Below are 20,281 nucleotides of genomic sequence, written 5' to 3'. Positions count from 1 at the left end.
CAATACTTTTAACTTTTGATATTCAAGTTCTGTCCATGGACCAAACAGGGTCAAAAGTTAAGATCGCTCCAAAAAGTGTCATATTTCTGCAACTTTTTCTTATTGAAGACAGGAACATAAGTAACCAGTAAGCTATTAATTCAACATCATAATACTATGATTCAAAGTGTAACATTTTGTTCATTGAATAGTCATCTTAGGAACTACTCCGTATATGTTGGATTTCATCACTTTTTGTGAATCAATTGCACTCGACAATTGAAACTCTTACGAACAAATACTTTAACTGGAAATCTTTTGGGTTTTATTACTTTCGTTTTGGTCAATTGAACACCAGATAGCAATTGGATAAATCGCCTGTGAATATTTTTGAGGACCAAAAATATTTTTCCCTAAATAAATATTACATTAAGTAAATGTCAAAATTTCATGGCAATTTTCTCTCTAAAGATTGATTGAAGTTACCAAAAGAAAAAACGTAAATAAACATAATCTGTGAAAAAAAAGAGCAATGTTTTCCCGATAAAAGAACTATTACAAGGAAAAGAGGTTAATATAGAAAAAACTCCACTGCATGATAAGAAATTCTTTAAAGACATTGACACAAAACTAAAGAGTTTAATACTATCGGGTTTAGATCTAAGTGATGATTCTAATCACGATCAGATATATGATAATCTTTTGCATTATGCAAATTCCAATTTTTTTTTTTCATCAATTCTAAAATTCTCCACCACGCTGACCCTTGATCTCCAACCCCTCCTGTAACAACCTGAATTACTCAACACAGATACTAAAGTATTTTTACTACATTGCTCTCAACAACTAGAAGATTACAGGTCTAGAATGTGAACAACAACAGTAATTGCAGAACAACTGAAGAAATATGATAGATAATCAGAAAGGGATGAGGAATTAGACATATTCAGAAGAGGAGGTGAGAAAGCAAACTTTGCCTAAGCATGGTAACAATACACATGCCTTGTATACTGCCTGGATTTCAAATATAATGTGTTCTATTCGGGTGTTCAGTCATTGGGCATTTTCTCCATTTTGCTCCAGGCCCAATACTACCAACTGGATCGGCCTTGTTGCATACTTCTGGACCATAATCCCATACCGGGTCACGCCGGTTCACAACAATACTTCCGCCGATAAAAAGAACCTTATCCTCAAGGTTCAAGTCAGGAAGGCAACTTTGAGAGCTAAATTCATGGCTGCGATAGGCAAAAACCACTAGGAACAATATCATAGTTTGGTTGGCAGCTTGGGGTAGTGTCGACTTGGTTTCATCATTATCGCCTAGCTTCTGTAGAATAACCACTTTGTTCAAGATAACATGACAATAATGTGTAGTAATTGGAGATGTGTTCAAAAACACAAAGCACCTAATGATGTCATTCAAGCTTTCATATGGCATGGTTCTGATCTTAGAAGCAATATTGGCTGTCCCATGAGGGGAATTTGTTATACTTTCTAACAGCAACACACAGATATGGCTAACAATAGCTGCAATGCCCCTTTCACTCCATTCTCTTTCAACATCAATTCTTGATGAAAGGACAAGAACAAGTGGACTAGCTTGCACCAACGAAATTGCTAGCCAATTGAAAACCTTCTTGGTATTAGTAGAGCCATCTCCCTCTCTATCAAATGAAATAGTCACATGATATGCTACAATGTTAGTAATAGTCTCAGATAATTGGATGCCAAGAAGAGTATTACTATGATCAAAAGGATCTCCAAAAGCATGTGAAACATAAGACATGCAACACTTCTTAACATGCTTGGACCCGTCGAAGCTAGAATTATCCATCTTGAAGTACAAATGAATAATTTTAGTAGTTTTCTCTTCACCAAATTTCTCCATTGCTACGGTTATCAACCAACCATGTTCTATTTGGTTTACAGTAAAATATATCAGTATTATCAAATTGAGTTCAATGATAACCTGCCCTACAATCACACACTTGTTCAAGAGGATAACATACACTAATGCATGCCCTAAGCCATGATGAAAACTATGATGTGCAACCAACTCTATTATTTTAATGACACCGTAAAATGTGTAAGCAACAAGGTGCACCACGTGAAGCTTCACCTTATAGCCACTCCTTAATTTTAATACTCTTCGCTCCTGTAATATGGCAGCAAACGCGGTTGTTGCAGGTTGCGTTTTACTACTGAAGTTTGTAGCTAGAAGACGAGCATATGTATTGGAATCATCCACACCAATTATGACAAGCCCATTAGAGTCGAGGTTCGTTGTTATTGCAACAGAATGCGAGACTTGGGCCAAGAGATCCAATATGAAGGCCAAGAAATGTGGTTTTGGAAGTGGCCGAGGTGGAACAGTTTATACATCCATTATGCAACTGGACATTTCATTAGACAGCTTGTCACCTTCCAAAGTACCATTGAGGCCAACTGCAACAGAATACAGCGCACTAGGCAAGCAGTGGGGTATATTGAAATGTATATCCAAGCTTTCGAACATAATCGATGGAAGAACAGACTCACCGGGATCAAATGAAAACTCTATTCCGAACTGATCAAGGAAAAATTGATGTAAAGCTATAAGAGGTGTAGCATGATCGAGTGCACTATATGAGTCGAACGTACTTCTCTTTATAAACTGGTCACAAATGCAAGCGGAAAGAGTACAAGGCAACTCCTCCAAGCGTTGAGCAAGCTCAAGTCCTGCTGAGGGTAGACTTTTCTGGAGTGTCCAGCCAATGATTGATTCCAACGATCATCACCTATGAAATGGCAATTACAGACTACAGTTAGAAGCTGTCCAAAAATATCAGTAGTTTCTTTGTCTAACGAATATCCGCGGGCAATGGTTTCATCAAACAGGTCCCCTCCTGCCCAAAGTTCCAGCACAAGGTGCATAGAAAACATGTCCTCAGAAGATGATGGTCCACTATGATATTCAAGGTTGCCACATCGTACTAGTAAACCAATTACATCACATGAATAGCTGATATTAGAAATTCCTACAACCTGGACAATCTGCCATACTAGCCACCCCAAATGCAGTACTAGGCAACTCAAAACTATCACCCGAAAATCATGTAGTGGTAGTTGCTTGATAATTGAAGTAAACTCTTCAACCCAAGATGGATTTTCAGACTCAATAAAAAAAAAATCAGCAAGGACAAAATTCTTAGTAGCTAAAACCTCATTAGCCATCGTGAACTTCTTATCATGTTGCAGGACAAACTCATAACCAAGAAAAAGTATCAGCCATGATTCCTCATGTAAAATGTGAGTTAGACCTTCAGATTGAACATATAAAAGTACATATGAATTAGCCTTGAAATCTTGCCCTGTGTCGAACCAATTGTCCACACAACTATAAAATAGAATAGTCCCTATAGTTGATCCAGACACATAGTGGAGAGATGCACAAGCCCTCATTTGACAGCAATAACAAGTATCAAGTATATGACAATCATCCAAATTGACATTAACAGGCACAACAAGTGTTCGACCAATAAAAAACTTAACATCCGGGATCAAGCTAGAAAAGGGATCCAAAATCATAGTTGCAATATGGTTGAGTTGTGCGGCGCTATTTGTAGCAAACACCTAAGCTGCAGTGTTGCTTGAATTTTCCTCCACCTTAGTGTAGCCTCGTTGGTTCTCCTATGATTTTTCATCGTCGGAATCAGAGTTTATCTTCATTGCATCTAAAAGTCCCTCACAGTCTATAGACAAAATCTCAAATTGTTCAATCTCTTGAGGCATAAAATAATATCGTCCAACAAGAAGAACTAATTGAGCTTCATCCTTTGAAAATTGACAATGCACAACAAGTTCATTACGTTGGGGATTTTTATCAAACACCTCATCTACGACAGTCGCATACTTTTCTCCATCAACTAGACTAGCGTTGAGTTCATAAATTTCGGGAGATGCAGACTCATAGGTAGCCGATCGAACCAATGTAGCACAATTGACGTAGTCAACCCCAGCTTGTGAAGTATCTGTCATTCTCGAATTAATGAAGGTTTGTTTCTGAAAATGCATAAGAAATTTCTCCTTGAAATGGTTCCAATCATTGAATTGGTGGTTGCGAAATAACCAATTGAACCATGCGAGGGCATCGCTTTCTAGATAGAAGGTTGGAAGAGGCAGCTAGTCCTTCTTGGCGAAGCCAAGATATGTGAAGTACAACTCGGCCCGAAAAATCCAACTCTCCGGGTTGCCGTCACCACTGAATCTAGGTAGAAACATCGTCAATTTTGGAGTCCGATGGATGAAAGCACCAATGTAACAACCTGAATTACTCAACACAGATACTAAAGTATTTTATACTATATTGCTCTCAACAACTGGAAGATTACAGGTCTAGAATGTGAACAACAACAGTAATTGCAGAACAACTGAACAAATATGATAGATAATGAGAAAGGGATGAGGAATTAGACATATTCATAAGAGGAGGTGAGAAAGCAGACTTTGCCTAAGTATGGTCACAATACACATGCCATGTATACTGCCTGGATCCCAAATATAATGTGTTATATTCGGGTGTTCAGTCATTGGGCCTTTTCTCCATTTAGCTTCAGGCCCAATACTACCAACTATACTACTAACTGGATCAACTTTGTTGCACACTTGTGGACCATAATCTCATACCGGGTCATGCCGGTTCACAACACCTCCTCAATCCACCTGCAAAAAAAAAGAGAGGAAAGGAGATAGAATTAAGTTATTCTTAATTACTAGGATTATGGTGGGATAAATAAAATTCCTATATTCATAAAATCAGTTCGAGCTCAGGATGAAAAAATACCAGTAGAGAACGCTCTATGTGAAGTAGGAAAATATTGTTAGTAGGCGGTCCATGCTTTCTATACATAGAAACAGGGTCCAGGCTATTTTTGGTCAGTACTCTGTCCATGCTATTTAACGTAAGCCATGAGATAAAGTCACCTTCCCAATTTCGAAAGGTTGTCATTTTCTCCATTTGACGGTCTCCCGTCTCCTCATCCCTTCTGCTACTCTAAATTAAGAATCCATTCTAATATTAGCGCATGCGAATTTGACGTCAATTCTATGTGTTTTTCTTTTATATCAAGATTATAATAGCATCATTACCAGTTGACATTGACAAAAGATAAGTAGGACTATATTCACACTAAACGAATATGGTGAAACAATCGCGCCAACTTCAGTCGAACTCAAAAGAGATGCACCTTAACTGATAAAAAATTTCAGTGCTCGGTCAAAGCAACAAAGAATATGCAATTTGATATTAGTAAAAGTTTACCACGCACAAAATGTATATGTCCGATTACACACTGTTTCTTTCCCTGGTTCGACAAAAAATTACTGCATTCATATCTAATCGTAATAAAAATAGAAAGCATAAACGACGCGTAAACAATAAAGAGGCACAAAAGAATTTATTTAAGTTATATATATACTAATACTATGTTATTTTTATACAATTAGTACATATTAACCTATTATAGCAGGTCAATTATTATATTTATCCGATGTAAATATTTTAACTTAATTACTGTATGGATGTGTAATTATGTATTCATAAAACAAAACTAAGCATAAAATACCAATATGTTGGCGGAAATAGAGAATCTTCCATGCTGGTCCAAAAAAAGCAACTTGACGAAATATCGGATTGTTTGGCCCACAGTCCCTGTTTCCAACTTTCCATGCTATGTTCTCTCTTTACACTCCTTTTACTGGTACACTAATCATTTTCCTAAGCTGTAGACTAATAGACTTTACTACTAAATTTTGAGCAATCTACACTAAATACAAAACCAGTTGAGGGAAATATTAGTTTAGGAACGAAGAAAAGATTATGATGGAGGTATTGGAGGAACTAGGACTTTGAGGACAGAAAGCAAATTAAGTTAAGGACTCTTTACCAACGAGAGATAAATTGAGAAGAGTTAGGATTACTGATGAAACAATGTGAAGTACAGAACTATAGGCTATTGTTACTGTTTTGAGTTACTGTTAGCATACATGTCAAGAGCTAGTTGAAAAATCCTAGTAATTGGTGTTAAGATCAATTGTCTAAAGTGGAGAAAAAATAGAAGATAAAAACCTAAGTTATCTCATGGCTCTAAAATTCTATTACCCCACTTATCATATGCACATGCATATGCTTATTGTACAAATACAAATTGGCAATTAAACCCCAATTGAATTACAAATTTTCAGAATTCAAATTGCGGTAGATGTAACTAGCCCTATGAGTGAAAAAGAAGAAATCCCTCAAAGCCCCAACAACAACAACAACAACAACAACAACAATGACCCAGTGAAATCCCACTAGTGGGGTCTGGAGAGGGTAGTGTGTACGCAGATCTTACCCCTATCCTGAGGGAGTAGAGAGGTTGTTTCCGATATACCATCGGCTCAAGAAGATCAGTACCATCAACAGTAGTCATAGAAAAAAATAACAGCATCACAAGTACCAGTAAATAGATGAAAAGCAAAACAATAACCAGTAACCAGTAAATAAGGCCCGGCACTATGAAAAACGGGAGAGTAGTATGAACATAACATTAACCACTAGCAGTCTAGACAAGAACCTATCAGACTAGCCTCACTCCAGTGCGAAGTAGAAATATGCTTAACTACCTCCTAAATACAACCTTAATGCTCGACCTCGACAACTTCCTATCAAGGGCCATGTCTTCGGTAATCTGAAGCCACGCCATGTCCTGCCTGATCACATCTCCCCAATACTTCTTAGGCCGACCTCTACCTCTCCTCGTATCTACCAAAGCCAGCCGCTCACACCTCCTTATCAGAGCATCTGGGCTAAACCATCTGAGCCTCGCTTCCCGCATCTTGTCCTCCATGGGGCCACACCCACCTTCTCCCGAATATCCTCATTCCTAATCCTATCCATCTTAGTGTGCCCGCATATCCACCTCAATATCCTCATTTTAGCTACTTTCATCTTCTGGATATGTGAGTTCTTAACTGGCCAACGTTCAGCCCCATACAACATGGTCGGTCTAACCACCGCTCTATAAAACTTACCTTTGAGTAGCGGCAGCACTCAAAGCCCCGTTAACACAAATCAGGTGACTCCAACATTCAAATTACGCATTTTATTTCTTTTCCTCTTCAATTTCATGTTTCCTAACTGGTACGTTATTCTTTTTTTTCCCCAAGAATATACCAAATATAAGCAACTTAGGCTTTTAAGGAACTATATATAACAAATAAATCATAGTGAAAATAAATGGGTAACATGGGAATAGAAAAACTCAAAAACAAAATTACTAAAACACCGAATGAACTTTTATTAGTATCGGTAACGACGAAAAGAAGGCTATGTAGTATAAATCTATTATGAGCTTCAAGCTCTAAATTCCAATAAGACAGCATGATATGATAACCCCTCTCCTTCACCACCAAAAGAAGAAATGGAGAAATCGCCAGAGAAAGTTGCAGTGCCTGTTTGCTTGCATTATATCTTAATCACTACTGCTCAGGAGTAGATGTTGGAGTTCTTTTCCCAGGATTGTAAACGCTGAACTCCCCAAAGTCTCTTCTACCACTGGCAAAAATATGTGCCACATCAGTGCCTTTTAACAAAGAAAAAGTAGCTGTCACTAAAGAGATTTCACTTCTCGTTTATCCAAAATCAACGACTAAACCCAAATTACTCCGACAAACTAAAGTAGTATATTTGTATAATCTGTGATATAAACTCCAACCAAGAATGCTGATTTAAGATGCAGCAGACAAAGACATATCACACAACATTGGTGCCTTGCCTTCCATTATAAGGAACGGGAGAAAAAATAGATAAAGAGAATGGAGCTACTCATCGAAAAGAAGAAGAGAGATAATACTTCATTCTTAGGCCAGATATTTAATCTTCCCCAAAATGACGATATTCACCAGCTTTGTCTGCTGATGCATATAAATGATGGCGCATATTGCGGGGACTGAATTTTTTGCCGTTAGGTGTTCTTTTAATGTATCTCAAAGTGTCATAATAACGCTCTACTGGCATAACATTCATACTCAGAAAAATGTTTTCAATTCTTTTTTTTTTTTGGTTGGCAAAAACAATTCTCAACCAAACACCAAGACAACTAAAAACTACTCTTGAGTAGTTCTTCAAAGTTTCTTATTTTTGCACCCAAAAATAAAAATGAAAATACTTTTATTTCTCAGTGTTTGGCTGAAAAACAGTTTTAAAAACAAAGAAATTTTTGGTTGAACTCTTCAATTGAAGCAAAACTTCCCAAACTAACTAGTCAAAATTTAACCTCTCATCTTGTTGGGGTATCTCAAAGCTAAAATGCTTAGGTATTACTCCCTCCGGTCCATAGTAAGTGACCTTTTTACCTTTTTATTTTGGTTCAAAATAAGTATCCTTTTAATATAAAATAAATTAACTTTAGTTTTTCCAATTTGCCCTTGCTTACATATCCCAATATGTCAAGTTAACAATATATAAATTAAAATTAAGGGTAATTTAGTCAAAATACTTATTTTTTCTAGGATATAGTATTTTCTTAAGGGGTGTGCCAAAGGCCAAAATGTCACTTATTATGGACCGGAGGGAGTAGAATGAAAGGTCAAACAAGATCCTATACGATCAGAATTATGACAATAGCATCTGGCCCAACATTGCATTATCGAAATGCTTTTAAATGAATTACTCACCTGTGCATTACATCCCAGCCAGCAGGTAAGAAGCGTGGATGAACAGCTTCAACAAAAACTTGTCTCCATCTCTGACAAAATTGACTAATTCCCTCCTCCCCATGTTCCTTGAGTAGATGATTAACAACTTGCTTCCCATGTGGTCCATGCCCTAATAGTGAGAGCTTTGAGTCTCGTTTGGATGATACACTAGCATTCATATTATCAACGGAATTAACTGCTCCATTAGATACATTGCAGCTTTCATCAACATCGGAATCCGGAAGAATATCATCATGTTTCACTAGGGATTCTCTTCCGTGTGGGACATCATTGTTCTGAACAGAGAACTCACCATTGACCCCAAAATTCGGATATGAAGAGTGATTACTAACATTATTTTCCTCTACTGTCAAAATGTTCATAGTTTCTTCACCGTTGCTTGAGTTTTCTGAGATTTCCTCAGGCAGAGATGTTCCATTTGCTTGCTTATTATCTAGCTTATCATCTGGTGTGGTACTTCTACTAGAATCTTTGCAAGCTAGCTTTCTCTTTTTCTCAAATCGCCTTCTCTCATTAGGACTCATACCAATTAACAAAGCTCTTTCCAGATCTTTGCCAGAAATTTCCCGTCCACCATAATAATTCCTGATAATCTACAACAAAGACAGTGAAACGTTATTCAATTATAAACAATTTGAACCATGTAACTCAGTGAAAAACTGAAAGGATTACTTAAATTAATGGAGGGTACATAAATGTCAGAAAGCTGATGATTAAGACAACTTGCAACATCAAAGATTAAGGGTAAATTTTTCAGAGTGGTGGTTCAACCTACCCTGTTGTATGGGGCGGAGTGTTGGCCAGTCAAGACCATGTGCTAAATATGAGAGTAGCAGAAATGAGGATGTTGAAATGGATGTGTGAGTGTACCTGGAGGGATAAGATTAGGAATGAAGTTATTCGGGATAAAGTGGGAGTGGTCTCCGTGGAGGACAAGATGTGGGAGTCGAGGCTGAGATGGTTCGGGCATGTCAAGAGGAGAAGCATTGACGCTCTTGTTAGGAGGTGTGAGAGGTTGACCATGGCGGATTTGAGAAAAGGTCGAGGCACTCCTAAGAAGTACTGGGGAGAGGTGATCAGGCAGGACATGGCGCGACTTCAGCTCACTGAGGACATGACCCTTGATAAGAGGGTGTGTAGGTCGAGGAATAGGGTAGAAGGGTATTAGGTAGTTGAGAATTTCTCCCTTTCTTACCGGTAGTACTAGTAGCACGCATGTACTTTCCTATTTCTCAGATTTATATTACATCATGTTGTTTAGTTTGTTTTAGTTATCGTATTCTCCCGTGGTTACTATTTTGGTAATACTTATCCCCCCCCCCCCCCTTCTCCCCTCTCTTTATTTCTTCTACTTCTTCCTCTTCTCTTCCCCCCTACCTTTCTAAGCCGAGGGTCTATTGCAAACAGCCTCTCTACCTTCACTAGGTAGGGGTACACACTACCCTTCCCACACCTCACATGTGAGAATATACTGGGTATGTTGTTGTTGTTGTTGAAACATCAGATTAATATGGAAGTGATAGCATGGTGCAAAATTCAGCAAGTGCATCTAAAGCAATTCATTCAAATCTAACCCAGTTATAGCAGAATCAAGGATGCAAATTCCAACGAAAGAGTTAAAGCTTCCACCGTAAAAGTGCCAACAGAAACAGTAAATAAAGAAAAATATGAACACTAAGACAAAGCGGCAATTTTTCCTCTTGGTGTTAAGTCAAACTCTCTGCTAAAAAATTGAAAATCAGTATAGTTGGCACAAGAAACTAAGTGACCTGCTTTATGTTATCAAATACATCTAGTGTCTTCTCACAGATACGTTCCATTTTAGGTGCTAAATTCAGTTATCCACCAGATGCTAAGTCATAACTAATGAGAACACTGCCAGAAAAAAAGGAGAATATTTATGGTTCGAAGCAGTACAAAACGACACCATTTTTTAGCAAATTAAGCAATACATTTTTGAAGATATCTTCATTTATATTAGCTAAAGGTACATGTATGTGTTAAACATGCGAACTTCCGTACCATTATTAACTCTTCTCGGCGATTAGCTGGCATTCTTGATCCATGACGTAGCAACGCCATGGCTGCTGTACGCAACTGCAAAGGAGATACTCCTTCCTCCTCTGCATTTAACTTTGGCACAGACGACTCTGATGTATTCTGATTTTGATTAGAATCAACTACTCGACGAACAAAAAGTGGTATTCCAAATTCTGTAGCTATCTTCCTCTTATACTTCTCAGCAGCAGCATGAGCAATTTCATGGCAGTCCACACAAAGAAGGACGATGTCATGAGACCGATGGCTCTTTAAATGCTCAGGGAAGTGCATTCTATAACATGAAGGTATGATTCTATAACGTAAATAGTGATTTCCTTCACCACAGCCAACACAAATATTTCTCTTACTTTGAATGTAAAAGTCATTACCCTCATCTTCAGGGCGACCTTTAGGCTCAAAAAGAAGCATTATAGCAGGAGGGTCCTCTTCAATAAGTTTTGCCAAATTTCGGTTGACATACCTGCAATCAAATTTCCGAGTCCCATGTTACCTTAAGTTGTAACCACTGAAGAAGAAGACTAGAAAAAGATATTTCACTAACCATTCAAGTTTTCTACGATCACAATAACATAATAATCGTCCATCATTTGCGTAAATCCTACAATTATGGTAAACAGGGGCTTTGCACGAAAATTTTTGGACAAACAACTGCCGAGAAGCCTTCTTAGCAAATTGCTTGGAATTTTTCAGTCCATTTTGTTTGAAAGCTGATTTAACTGGCATCTTCAAGCTAGTTTTGGATAGTAGAGCATAGTTGTATACAGAAAGAGGGCAACTCCCATCAGATCCCAGGCATTTTTGAAGAATTAACTTATAATCGCCGTCATCCTTTCCTGTTTCATCTAAAAACAAGTACTTGAGGTCGTCCAAGTGACTGCAAACTACAGGTGAAGGAGATTGAAATAAACTACTAATACTCGGCGAGTCTGGATTCTGATCGGCTTCAGATATAGCGTTGCATATGCCCATTTCTGATATAGGAACTTTAGCTGCAAGCGTAACAATGGCATGCTCAGATAAAACATATCTCAAGCTTTCATCATGTACGCGAGCCTAGAAGGATGTAAATTAAATTAAGTGAGCTCAAAGAATGTAATCAGGAAATTAAAAATCTGAAACTGGAATTCAAGAAACAAGTGCACCCTATAAATGTTAAAGAGCAGCAAATGTAGATGGGAATCTGGAACAACTCAAGATGTTAATCTCTATATAATAAAAAAGACAAGGACTGCTTGAATTGGGATATCATTCAGGTTGCTTATATGATTTATGCTATAAATTGTCTCCAGCGGCGATTTTAGCTTCATGGATCGAGGGGTTTCCACCAAAGTCCAAAGGAGTGTTAATCCAGGTAACCCGCTTGTAGAAGTATTGAAATTCATAAGATCAAACAGATAATAAGGTGTTGGTAATTTTGATTGGGATATTGTAAGAAAGATTGGAGTATAGTGTTCAATTCTGAGAATAGCTTCTAATCATTTGAACCGAGAAAGCATTCAAAATGCAGATATGGTAATCCTTCAATGTTAGGAGCTATTTAGATTGTACTTCCTTGTTATCTTTGAATGTTGAGAAAATGAAGCTACTGTATGGGTGTTGGGGGTAGCTAACATGGTATGAGCCCCTCATTCTTCACCATGTGGTGAGGGACCGAATCTTTTTTTAGAAAGCCACTGTATAAGAACAAAGAACACAATAAACAGCTGGAAAATCATTACTTATATTTCTCCTCCAACATGAGACCTTAGTGTCATCAAAAACGAAAATATTTCACCCAACATACTCCCCTTTTTCTCACATTACTAGCCAATTGGAGTAATATCATTACTTATATTTCTCCTCCAACATGAGACCTTAGTGTCATCAAAACGAAAAAATATTCCACCCAACATACTCTCCTTTTTCTCACATTACTAGCCAACTGGAGTAATCTTCAAAATCTAAAACCCTCTCAACTATCACCAAGCAGTCACAGACTTTTCCTTCTGGTGCCAGACCACTTCTTGGGGAAAAGTGCACCCAAAAAAGAAACTATCAGATTCGAATCCCATTTTTCTGATCTGGTCCATTTTTTCCCAGTTAGCTCAAGATCTATCCACCAGTGGTGGACCGGAAAATGTCCACAGATACACAAAAATTTGAATTTTTTCTTCATTCGAAAAAGATACTGTCACATGACATTATGATGATTAAGAAATGACATTCTGATCCAAATTCCACTTACCATTATATCTCTCCAAGCGCACAATCGCCTCACGAGGTCATGGAACTAACGTCAAAAAAGAAGTAATCAGCACTCAGAAATCAAAGCTGTATAAAGAAAAAGGGCATACAGAGCATAGTACCTTCATCTCATCAGAACTTGACATAGAACTTCCTTGATCACTCTGATAACGAGAGATTATAGATGATGCAACAGACTCTCCTGGGTAAGTATCAGTCTCTTTTGAGAAAAGTTGTAAGCAGATTGCATTGGAACGCCGGTTGGCCTCAAGCACAGAGCTAAACTTGTCGTCTTTGAGATGTGATGAATTTTCTGTTACACAAATATTTTCAGGATATTGATACTTCAGATGGGCCTATTAGTTAAAGGATTACCTTTGGAAAAAATGCAGTAACAACAAGAACAACTACACCTCAATCCAATATATGAAATATCACTATCCATTTTGCTTTGTTTGGGCCATTTCATTTCAACATATTCAATACTTTGCAAATATAAAATACTAGAAGTTCTCTACATTTTCTGCCAATACACAAAGTCAGAAATCACTTAACAGACTGAGAATCATACCAGTATCTTGTTCTTTGAGCTCGGAAGAAAGATGATGTGCAATGTACAACAAATAGTGTGCATCAGTTCGAGCATATTGCACCATTTCAGCTGGTAGTGGACGTTGCCTCCAGTCTTCTCTCTAAAATTTTAATAAAGAATAGAACTGTAATTTAGATCAAGATCTTTTCAGCTGAACTATAAGAGAGGTGCATCAGCACTACGGTGTAGCTGGCTGTGCTTAACATGCTGAAATCACCAAATGCACCCACTGAAAATCATGTTCACTGACAGTGCCACGTATTCAAAGAGAAATAGCCGGAGTCTTACATGCCTAGTCAAAATGTCTTATCTGATCATAGGCATTATAAATACAAATCGTGCTTCACTAACAGTCTTAAGTATGAGATGATAGCAAGCAAGGCCAGCACCAACAGCACTATCATACTTCAACAGCTTTACTTAATTGCAGCTTTTATCTAATAGTTCCACTATTTAAGGAAGTCCTTACTTCAAGTGACCCTCTTAATAGTAGTCTTTATCAATCCAGTTCCAATTTAAGAAAATGGAAAAGATACATACAATGTAGAATCCACACATAGTTTTTATCATATTCCTTCTCAAAATTCTATGAGAACCTGTCACCTTTTTTTTAGGAAAATCTATCACCTTTTATCCTATTCTTTTTATTTTTACTTGATCGGCAGCAAAGGGAGCTATATTGACAACCGAGAATTTGAGGAAAAGGTGAACTTTCTATATAAATTGCTGTTTCATGTGCAAATGTTCAAGCGAAGATGGGGATCACCTCCTCCTACTTGTGCCATGGCATGTTGTGTGGAATTTTGAGATGGTTCTGAATGCAATGGGTGATGTTGGGCTTGGTGAATGAGGCACTCTCCTGCAGGAAATCCAAAAGAAAGAAGAGAAGTCGGAGAGCTTGGGATGTTGCCCCACTAGCACTCATGTAGGTCCAGCGGAAGGAAAGAAATAGGAGAACTTTTGATGGGACAAAGAATGACGACGTACATCTGAGGAATAGCCTCTTATTCCTAATTTTTTTCTCAGTGCACCCATAAGTTTCAATTTTATAGAAGATTGGGTGTTGTCACCTTCACTAAGTTCCCCTCAGAAACTGAATCCACCAAAAAAATGACATCAATAATTAAAAAAAAAATACAGATTTTCTTAAAAAAAGAAAATCCATCCATCACAAAATTTATTTGATAAGGTAAATTCCATCCATCACAGCATTGTTTTGATAAGGTAAATTCCATCCGTCACAACTTATCAACAGAAAAGTTAGCAAACAGATACCTAAGGAGGAACAGAAAGAGTATGTGAAAGCAGATGAATGTATCCCAAGCAAGCTTCTTTCTATACCTGAAATAGTTTATTTGCGACAATGCCACAGTACACATCCAGCAAATATGCCAAAGACCTTTGTGGTTTAGACAACACATCACAAGCCTGGAATATAACAAGAACAACAGTAGCTTAAAACTAACAAGAAAAACATGCTTGGCATATTCTTGCCCTTCTTCAGTAAAAATCTTCACTTCATTAGATAAAAGAATATACATTAACACAACACCTTACCTTTGCAGTGTCAAATAAATTGACAACATATATGTGGAAATCCCTTTGAAGCCAAAGAACATCATTATCAGCACCATGGAATACCTACAACAGCGGAAACAACTTTTGACGAGTCATTTGGGAATGCAAATTATGAAATTAGCATATTACAATATTTCTAACCACAGCGTGGAGTTAGCAGCTAGCACTTTATACATCAAATTATAAATACGAAAGATAACCGTAAATAGGCACGCAAATTAACAAGGTCACCTTGCAAATTCCTGGATTGGCAAATACGGGCCGAAGAATTCCCATTACATCATGCAAAGCTATTGTATCCACAAGATAATCTTCCTTTCCAGTTGATATCTGCTCATAACATGAAAAAGTTACATTTACATTACAATAGTATAAAATGTGTTCTGTATAAAATCATTTTAGAAAACCTGAATTAGAGCTGTGAAGCCTAGAAATGATCTCAAGCTATGCTGTTCTGTATCAACAGCAAATACTCTCTCTTTACTCAAAACCTCCGCAAGCTCCCGCAATTGTGACTCACTCTCTACCCATACATACGATTCGCGCATAGTCAAATCTTCAAAATTTCCTCCAAAATGCTCCAAAAAATCAGCATTTGAACTCTTCAACAACTCCGTAATCTCCGTCTTATACGGATGAAAATTTGTACAATCCTCTGTCACATACATTTCCCGATCATTTTAGCTAGGGTTTCAAAAAAATAGATAATTAAATAAATTGTATTTGTACCATTTCTGTTGACAAGCTTGATGTGTTTGAATTGAGAATATGAGTTATCAGCAAAAACTCGTTTGAAGGAAGATTGAGGTTTGGATTCTGCATTTAAATAACAGGAATGTTTCTTTTGTTGCTTTTTCCTGTTCTGTTTTCGAACTTTCTGGAAGCTCTTTGCTATGAAGATGGAAATGGCTACTGTGATGCAAGTAGCTATAGCGAGCTTAACTGCAAGCTTCAAACTTTCCTTGTTCTCCATTTAATGATTCTCTGCTTCTTCTTTCCCTTTTGCACATTGCTTTTTGCTGTGCAATTTGAAATCCAAGTCTTATACTGGTTGTGGCGGCTTGTCCTCGTTTTAGAAAATGCTCTGGCGTGGGCTCAATTTAGCCCAATGCTAGGTCCAAGCCCAGTTATAGTGAATCTTTACAGGAAATTTTACTTACTATTATACACCATATTTATTATAAATCAAAATTATTTTAAAATATTATTTTTTATAGCTACCTTTTATATTTTATAACAAAATAAGTATTTATGGTATATATACTACAATCGAGGCATGAAATACGCTATTTATGTTTTTCCTCTTTCTTCTTTTAATTAACACACGATTCTCTCTCAGATTTTATCTTTCTTTCTCTCTCGCTTCGAGCAAAATAGACCAAATCATAGATACACGAAAGAGAAACAAATCATGAAAGAAAGCCTAAAAATCTCAAAATCAGAAACATGAAAGTAAACCTATAATCAAAAAAAGGAAGCGGTGCGACAAAGAGATTGAAGAGAAAGGGGGATTCTTAGCGCGGTAAGTAAGAAAGAAAAGAGGAATAAGCAGTCGAATTGGAAGCGTTGTAAATTATAATGGAAGAGGTAGTGAAGCGATACAAGGAGTCTTGGCCGGAAAACGCCATCTTCAACGAACTTTCTTCTCTTCTTTGCTATTCAATCACATACAATGATACAAATTCACTCAAACACATTGTAGTTTTGTATAAATATATTTTCTTGCATGTGTTTATATATTCTGAAGGTCTATATTTTTTTAATACAGTTGAATACACCTGTATTCATGCATATTATACATACACTATCCATGAATAAAGGATATAAATATTGGAATACACTGAATACAAATATTACAATAGAATATAATATAAATAATGAATACATTTAATTTTAAAATACTGTGAAATACAGTAAATATACTGAATATAAATAGAAATACAGTGAATACAACCAATGAAATATAATGAATATTAATAACATGTATTAGGAATAACTAAAATATTATTAATATAAATATATTTGAATACACTGAATATAAAATAGAGAATATTATAAATATAAACATTGAATATAATGAATGCAACATTAAAACAAAAATATTGAAAAACACTAAATACAAAAGTCATATACAACTGAAAAATCATTCTAATTAATTGGGTTGATAATGATACATGTTAGAATTGATTTTGTTGAGTTATATTAGGAGTGTATCACACTAATTGATATTATTTCCGTTATTAGACAGCTGTACATACTTATTTTAAGGTGATTGTTGTTATTGTATTCATGAATACATGGCGCGATTACATGTGGATACATGCGTGTACAGCTGAGCTGCCATGATTTTAGACGCTTTTTGCTGCTATATTCATGAATACATGGCGCGAATACATGTGAATACATACGCGAATAGCTGGATTGCCCTGATGTTTAGGTGTTTTTTGCTGCTGTATTCATGAATACAGCAGCGCGAATACAATGAATACACTAATAACTGAATAGTAGTTATATGAAGTAATTATGTATATGATAGCTATAGGAATTAAATAGCCACTAAACAATAGTAATTTCTGAAAACTCCTTCTCTTTACACCAGGTAGTCACTTTTGTCAAATTTAGCCATAATTTGGAAAATGTTGTAAACTTAGTAAAAAAGATTATTGGCACACGTCTGCTTCTTTAGTCTTCTTCTTTTTGGTTTGAAGTTTGGTGCAAATATTGGTCTGAAATTGAGATGCATCAATTCGAACTTCTGACCATTGGTTTGAAGTTTGGCTATAATAGTACGAACTTCATACTTGTGGACTAGTTTGAAGTTTGTCTGTTGCTAAAGTTGCATTAATTTTTAATTTGTGACCATATTTTAAAGATTGGCATTAAGTGGCTATCTGTACAAATGGCCCAGTCTATCCTTGTACTGACTAATTTGGCCCAATGAATATGGCCAAGCCCAAATCTATTAGAGTAGTATAAAAATTCAGTTTTGTAGAAGTTGGTTACTGATTATGCGTTCAAATTCTCGACATCCGCCAATGAACTTTCATTAATGGCTTCTTTGGAGCAACCTGTTGAAGAAAATGACACGAGTTGTGTAGTTGCACAAGTGGATGCAGTTATTGAAACAACGGAATCACAGAAGTTGTCGATGGATGAAGTTGAGATTGATTTTCTTGCAAAAATTAAGAAAATGTTATTCACCTTTTGGAAAAATGTTGTGGGAATTAAAACACGTAATGAAGAGAACGTAACACAAAATCATCGTGGAGATCGCGCCGAACGAGTCAGGTTATATCACGCTTGGCCAGGAAACAATGTATGCTACGGTTTGTGTTCGATTATATTACTTGACAAATATGGATCGGAGGACTTGTTTTTAATTCTAAATGTTCTAATTAATAAGCCTTAGATTGTACCAAGTGCAGGTATTTTTTCTCAAAGGGTTACTGATATGTGGCCCAGATCCAAGAGGTTTGCTCTTGACTATTGTCTCTATTAGTCTATCAAGTTGGGTTTTTGCTATTTATGTTGCAAAGGATATATCAAAACACTCCAGCATCATAGTCAGTTTCTGTGTGCTATTGACCTTAATTGTGAGTCACTAAACTAAACTTTGTACTCAATCTGTTAGGTTGTTTATTTTGTTCTTTTTGTTCAACTATTATATGATATATTTATCATTAATATGTAACAGGTTCTTGCCAATTTAACAATGGTTAGTGTCATTGATCCTGGCATTATTCCGAGAAACAATGAATCACTATCCACTGAGTCGACGAGAAATGGCAGAATTAGAAGCAAAAGAGTCATCATTAATGAGGTGGCACTGAAATTAAAATACTGCCGAATTTGTAACATATATCGCCCGCCTAGGAGTTGCCATTGCGTTATTTGTGACAATTGCGTTGAGAGATTTGACCACCATTGCCCTTGGATTGGTCAATGCATTGGACTGGTTTGTACAATTATCAACAAAGTAATATATTCTATTTATCTGTGGAAGAAGATAAATTAGTAACAACTAATTTTTTTATTTCGATTTGTGCAGAGGAATTATCGACTTTACGTATTGCTATTGGTTCTAGCAACTGTTTACTTCGTCTACATATTTGCCTTCTCATGCCAAAAGATTCAACGTAAGAAATTAGGCAATGGCATGGGAATGGGATTGATTGGTTTGGTAAAAGATTGCCCTGAGACATTGGCATTGGCATGTTTCAGTTTTGCTGCTGCAGTTTTTGTTGGTGGATTGACTGGTTACCATGCGTATCTGATTGCTACAAATCAGGTTAGTTTCAGCTTCATATATCAATCTATTCAAATGAATTGTTCCGAGGAGAATAGTTAAATGATTACGAAGCAAAAATTACCTACTACAACATGTTAATATACACTGTATTTTTTCCGTTTATTGTGGCAGGCAGCTTATGAGAATTTTAGGCAGTTGTACGGAAGCACTAGAAATCCATTTGACAAAGGAGTTGTGAATAATATTAAGGAAGTTTTATTTTCACCTTGGACGCCGTCAAGGGTCAATTTTCGTTCGGAAATATATAGGTTTGATCATTTGGAACATGTCACAGAACCTTGATAGGATTTCTGACTTCGTTAATCACTGGTTTAGGCTTAATGTAGTTTATCACTCACCAAAATGAAGGTTTTGAGAATGTAAACAATTTTATTTGGTTATTATTGTAAGTTAAGTTTGGCCATTTTTATTTGGTGATCACTATCACTATCACTATTCTTAATGTGATGATACTACTCTAATTGCAAGGAATAATTGCAAAAGCAAACGTACTTTATCTTCTGCTAAACTTGATATTTTTATGTGAGAGTATTTTCTAGTCTATGATATTTTCTAGTGAGTATTTTCCCCCTCTTTATTTGGTCCTACTAATACAAATAGGTTTTTTTTTTTTTTTTTTAGCCCGCACCAAAAACTATTTATATTTGGTAGCCGAAAAATGTATAAAATTTGTATATTTTTTGTTTATAACGTACATAATATATATATATATATATATATATATATATATATATATATATATATATATATATATATATATATATATTGAGAGCGGCCATACAATGTCATTTTCCCAT

The 20,281-nt window shown here is 36.3% G+C and overlaps 3 protein-coding genes across 8 annotated transcripts; 1 reads left to right on the top strand and 2 right to left on the bottom strand.

The window, feature by feature from the left end:
- Window positions 1–494: 494 nt before the first annotated feature.
- LOC104096653 (uncharacterized) lies at window positions 495–5,350 on the bottom strand. 5 transcript variants are annotated; one of them, XR_686402.4, is made up of 3 exons: window positions 4,805–5,343; window positions 1,389–4,683; window positions 495–1,309 (listed from the first exon to the last, which is right to left on the bottom strand). XR_686402.4 is itself a non-coding variant. In XM_070181350.1 (3 exons), exons 2-3 carry the CDS (start codon window positions 1,868–1,870, stop codon window positions 1,303–1,305), a joined length of 489 nt encoding a protein of 162 aa, XP_070037451.1. In that variant the 5' UTR covers window positions 1,871–4,683; window positions 4,805–5,350; the 3' UTR covers window positions 495–1,302. The 5 variants fall into 5 exon arrangements, 2 of the variants coding, with proteins under 2 accessions (XP_070037451.1, XP_009601352.3); XR_686400.4 differs by having other exon boundaries at window positions 495–1,646; window positions 2,102–4,683; XR_686401.4 differs by having other exon boundaries at window positions 495–2,427; window positions 2,521–4,683.
- A 1,927-nt stretch (window positions 5,351–7,277) lies between these two features.
- LOC104096654 (protein RRP6-like 3) lies at window positions 7,278–16,203 on the bottom strand. 2 transcript variants are annotated; one of them, XM_009603059.4, is made up of 12 exons: window positions 15,905–16,203; window positions 15,583–15,830; window positions 15,407–15,505; window positions 15,155–15,238; window positions 14,939–15,025; window positions 13,577–13,697; window positions 13,128–13,318; window positions 13,007–13,051; window positions 11,324–11,835; window positions 10,744–11,242; window positions 8,680–9,314; window positions 7,278–7,586 (listed from the first exon to the last, which is right to left on the bottom strand). In XM_009603059.4, exons 1-12 carry the CDS (start codon window positions 16,146–16,148, stop codon window positions 7,580–7,582), a joined length of 2,772 nt encoding a protein of 923 aa, XP_009601354.1. In that variant the 5' UTR covers window positions 16,149–16,203; the 3' UTR covers window positions 7,278–7,579. The 2 variants fall into 2 exon arrangements, with proteins under 2 accessions (XP_009601354.1, XP_009601353.1); XM_009603058.4 differs by having other exon boundaries at window positions 7,278–7,558.
- A 1,993-nt stretch (window positions 16,204–18,196) lies between these two features.
- On the top strand, window positions 18,197–19,895 carry LOC104096656 (probable protein S-acyltransferase 6). The gene is made up of 5 exons (XM_009603061.3): window positions 18,197–18,491; window positions 18,601–18,768; window positions 18,870–19,130; window positions 19,224–19,463; window positions 19,596–19,895. Exons 1-5 carry the CDS (start codon window positions 18,225–18,227, stop codon window positions 19,764–19,766), a joined length of 1,107 nt encoding a protein of 368 aa, XP_009601356.1. The 5' UTR covers window positions 18,197–18,224; the 3' UTR covers window positions 19,767–19,895.
- Window positions 19,896–20,281: the final 386 nt, after the last annotated feature.

Source organism: Nicotiana tomentosiformis, chromosome 7 (assembly GCF_000390325.3).
Source record: "Nicotiana tomentosiformis chromosome 7, ASM39032v3, whole genome shotgun sequence".
NCBI lineage: Eukaryota > Viridiplantae > Streptophyta > Magnoliopsida > Solanales > Solanaceae > Nicotiana > Nicotiana tomentosiformis.
The sequence above is the reverse complement of the archived record's forward strand: the minus strand, read 5'-3'. Positions and strand labels throughout refer to the sequence as shown.